A 4,637-nucleotide genomic window follows, 5' to 3' on the forward strand; every position below is an offset into this window, starting at 1 on the left:
GGACAGACAAACAGAAGACGTAAACGAACAAACAAATCTGCGATGTTCAAATAAAATAAAATTAAATAAAGAAAAATGAAAGCAAGCAGTGTTAAGGACATTTCACAAACTTCAGATTTCATATTCAACATTTTGAATATTAATAAATTTATAACTTATTTCATTAGTTGTGAGACTTTGTGCAATGTGTGTGTGCATGTGTGTTGATATTTCCTCATGTGTGTGTGGTGGAGTGAGAACGGGGTCAGAAGCTCATTGGTCACTTCTGGTGATTGACAGGTCAGAACCTCAAAGCAACAGCCCCCTCCATTACGGACCTATAAATGTGTCTTCTCACACTGCTCTAAAACGCCCCATTCTGACACGCTGCTGGTAAGTTTTTATCAACATTTTTCCTCATTTTAACATAAAAAATAGTAATGATAACTTTTTTAAATTCAGGCTGCCTGAACTAAAAAGAATATTGCAAACTTAAAGTTACGACTTGAGAAAGTGAAAAACTTAATTAACACTCCAAAAATAGCTTTAAAACTTTTGCCAGCCATGTTCAGAAAGAAAAGATTTGAGGAAAAAGTTCAACAGCTTAAAAGCGTTTCAAACATCTTAATACGGTTTTACTGCGTCACCCCTGCGTCTACTGTAATACTGTAATTATTCCAGAAATCGCTGAACTCAACGTAAAGATGTCAGACCTGGAGAACTGCCTGGGAACCATCATTGAGGTCTTCCATAAATATTCATCAAAAGAAGGCGACATATACAAACTAAAGAAAAGTGAACTCAAGGAACTGCTCACCAACGAATTTCCGTCCCTCATCGAGGTAAGACCTCACTTTTAAGCTACGTTTTGATTCAAAGCTTGTCGAAATAAACAAACTTTTCGACATAAATTGCTTGTTTTAGCTCTTTTCATATCTCTTTTCTCTCGCTCAGCAAGTGAAAGATCAAGCTACAATGGACAGTTTGATGGAAAGCTTGGACACCGACGCCGACTCGGAATGCGACTTTCAGGAGTTCATGACCTTCATCACCATGGTTACCATCTGTTGCCATGAGTTTTTCAAACACCATGAGGACGAATGAGTCGAATTCAGCACTTATGTCACTATAGTCTGATTTCCGTAGCTTAATAAATCATGATATATTCCTTCTCTTTAATTTTGCTTTGCACTTCATATCATAGAATTGTGGTTTGGTTCGGCCAGGATGTACATGTAACTTGTTTCGTAAGGCTTGTTTTGTTTTTCGAATGTACCTTGACAGCAATTGATATTTTATTTTGAATCATTGCTCTGTTATTTTGCCTTAAAGTTTTTCTCAGAACAGGCCAATCTGGCGCACTTGTCACTTCAATTCCAGGCTGATTGTGAAATGTATTTCTGATTAGCTTTAGGCTATTAGGCTGCTATCGACTTGTGTCTATTGTTCTGAGGCCTTAGACAAATCACAAATTGCTTTAAAAAGACCCACCAAAGCCATGAATCGACTTTTTTTCAAAATATCTACTAAGCAACTTGTTTTATGTTTATCACCATCCGTAAAAGAGACATATAGCTGCCAATCAATCTCTTCAAATGGATTGTCTGTATTACGAATGCTATTTCTTCTCCAACTTTACAAGCAGAGCTGAATTTAAAGTTTTTTTTTCTTGAATGTGCAGTCTTCCATAGCAGTTGTAACATAAACTAACAGTCGATGTCAAGCGTATGTTTTATAGGGAAACTATTGAGCCTCATTCATGAACCACAAGCCGAACGATTTCCTGCGTGAGCCGTTCATAAATCCATTCTTACTTTTATTATTGTATCGAATTCACCACGACTATTTCTGCAGGAATGGTTTCGAAAACTGCTCACAGAAAAATCGGTTTCGCTCATGAAAAAGGCCCATGGTTCCTACAAAGTCTAACAGAAAGGCCAACAAATTTCAAGCTTCATAAGTTTTCAGGCCTGAATGTTAGAACAGAAAACTAGCTGAATAAAATTGTGAAAATGAAACATAACGTGTAAAGCTGGTTGTTTCTATATAATGGATTCTATTCCAGTTGAACTAAAAGTTGACAAACATCCACATCCATTCGTCTGCATAAATTCAACAATATAAATTAATTATGAATTTGAATAATCAACTACTAAATACATTTGTGATTAGGAGCTGTTGTTATACCTCTGTTCACTTTTATATAAACAGACTAATGCATTATCTATCTTCACTTACTGAACTGAATAACAAGGACGTACATTTTCTTGGCTAGGTGACGTCTCTAAACAACCCCCATGGCACTGATTTCGACAACGCTCAGGTATTCTCATTACTGCACACAAACTATCAATACGAAGTCTTCAGATTCATGTGCTAATTACAGATCAATGGGGGCATAGACATGCCCAACAACACCCTGAATATGATAAATATCGTGTGCAAACGCACCTCAATTATGTGTACATGGACATTAAGCAGAATGGAATATAAGCCACACATTTATATGCAGCACACAAATCTTGGGTCCTACAAGTTTGAGTGGAGGAATTCTTAAGTATTGACTCAGATACTTATAGAATTTGTCCTGTAAGAGGCAGTGTTGTACCATCACAAAGTTCTAGCAGAATTCCCTCAAGATGGTGAGAAAGAAATGGGTTTAGGCGGAGAGCGGACGCAATATGATCAAGACATTGGATTTATTTGACAATGCAATAAAGCATAAATAAATAAATAAATAAATAAAACTTAATTAGAAATAAGTGTCCATAGTATTTTTGGAGTGAAGGATAAATGCTGCCGGGTGATTGCGTTGGCTGGTTCGAGCAAGAAACGCGGTGTGTGTGTATTTATGTGTGTGTGAGTTTACCCAGCAGGCTGTGTGGTCTGACTCTGAACAGTCTTGCTACATCCGAGGCAGAATAATGTCCCATGAGGTCATGAGATTGGACACCTGGGTAGAATGTGAGTTGAATTTGGGCCAGGATTGGGCTGAGAGAGAGAGAGAGAGAGAGAGAGAGAGAGAGAGAGAGAGAGAGAGAGAGGTGGTTATGTGTTTACCAAATTTACGATTATGGCATCACTTCAATCAAGAAAAACCTCATCTGAAGATTGAAATTCAAAGACATGTTATACAGAAGTCATCATTTTACATGTTACAATTCATTGAAAAAGGTTAAAGGGGTCATATGACACGGCTAAAACGAATATTATCGTTTGTTTTAGATTAAATGCAATGTGTATACACGATTTAAGGTTCAAAAACGCTGTATTTTCCACATACCGTGCATGTTTGGATCTCCTCTTTGCCCCGCCTCTCTGAAACACGCAGATTTTTAACAAAGCTCATCGCTCTGAAAAGCGAGCTGTGCTATGGTTGGCCAGTTAACCAGTGCGTAGTGATTGGTTGAATACTGCAAGCGTGTGACGGAAATGTAACGCCTCTTACCATATTTGGAACATCAGGTTTCAAAGAAATTGTGACGACAGGTACACACACCTTACTTGCGTATACATTTGGGCGGTCTTAGTCAAATCATACCACCAACTGACGTGGATTTGTGGGGGTGTGGTTACACGAGGCGTTTCAGGTCTGGGTGAGCATTCGCTTTTAGATAGAATGCATCTTTTGTTCCGACACTTACATTTTGGCAAGTTTACGTGTCTAATACATGCATGGGCAATTTATAACACACCAAAGACACAGAGAAACACGCATTCGCGCCATATGACCCCTTTAAAACATTAGGTTTTACAACAGCAACTATAGTTAACTGTGGTATTTGTAAAAAAAAACACATAAACCATACATTTACCATTGTCTCGTCCTCATTGGGCAACAGATTAACCATGGTTAAGAGTAAAACTATGGTAATACGACAACAATCAATTAAAAAAAATTACACCTTTACTATATTTCATAATTAATATGTATATAATATAGATTTAGTTTGAATTAACGTGAACATTAATTTTCATAAAAGGTAACGTTAGGTGTATAAAACATGCAAAAAGCGTTATTTATTGTCAAATATACGCATGCAGACGTCTGTGACCTATACGTTGCCTCACGTTTGTTTTTAGGCAAGTTTAAGAATCATATGTGGTTTAGATACGTTAGGGTTAGGGTAAGGGTCTCGTAAGACTCGAAACAGCAAGGATTTAGTCAAAAACAACAAGCCACACACCAAGGATTTAGTGAGAGCCCTATTTGCACAGTGACAACAGCGCCTACTACTGTAGGGTCATGGAATACGACGGTCACAGGATTTGTCAACACCAGAGCTCGTGCGTGAGCATGAACAGAGTTTGGATTCATGGGTAGCATAAATTGGCAGAACACCGGTGTGAGTGTCTGTTTCCACCGATAACTCACCGAAACGGCGATATGAGCCGACGGTTTGAGATCCAGTCAGCGTCTTTACCGCACCTGCGTGCATCCTTTTCGTAGATTATGGGTTTGACTATCAGTTATTTGCTACACATTTATCAATAAGACAGGAACATTCGACCCTGCTGCATGTTACATGTTGGTTAGACGGACTAAATTGGATTCCTTTGTTAAATAATTGTATGGACCAATTTGGAGTCGACGTCACGGTTACGTCATTGCCAGCTGCGCGCGCATACTAGTTGCAGAAAAACTGGAAACAAAGCAG

At 38.2% G+C, this 4,637-nt stretch overlaps 1 protein-coding gene across 1 annotated transcript; it reads left to right on the forward strand.

Moving 5' to 3' along the window:
- Positions 1–292: 292 nt before the first annotated feature.
- Positions 293–1,432, forward strand: s100b (S100 calcium binding protein, beta (neural)). The gene is made up of 3 exons (XM_057325802.1): positions 293–372; positions 661–821; positions 934–1,432. Exons 2-3 carry the CDS (start codon positions 684–686, stop codon positions 1,081–1,083), a joined length of 288 nt encoding a protein of 95 aa, XP_057181785.1. The 5' UTR covers positions 293–372; positions 661–683; the 3' UTR covers positions 1,084–1,432.
- Positions 1,433–4,637: the final 3,205 nt, after the last annotated feature.

The sequence above is a fragment of the Triplophysa rosa genome, linkage group LG25 (genome assembly GCF_024868665.1).
Source record: "Triplophysa rosa linkage group LG25, Trosa_1v2, whole genome shotgun sequence".
In the NCBI taxonomy this organism is placed as follows: Eukaryota; Metazoa; Chordata; class Actinopteri; order Cypriniformes; family Nemacheilidae; genus Triplophysa; species Triplophysa rosa.

What these genes read in the sequence shown, in the direction of transcription:
- s100b (XM_057325802.1), top strand. Translation starts at nt 684, where the DNA reads ATGTCAGACCTGGAGAACTGCCTGGGAACCATCATTGAGGTCTTCCAT. An exon ending in AATTTCCGTCCCTCATCGAG is followed by an intron (nt 822 to 933) that starts GTAAGACCTCAC and finishes TCTCTCGCTCAG; the next exon opens with CAAGTGAAAGATCAAGCTAC.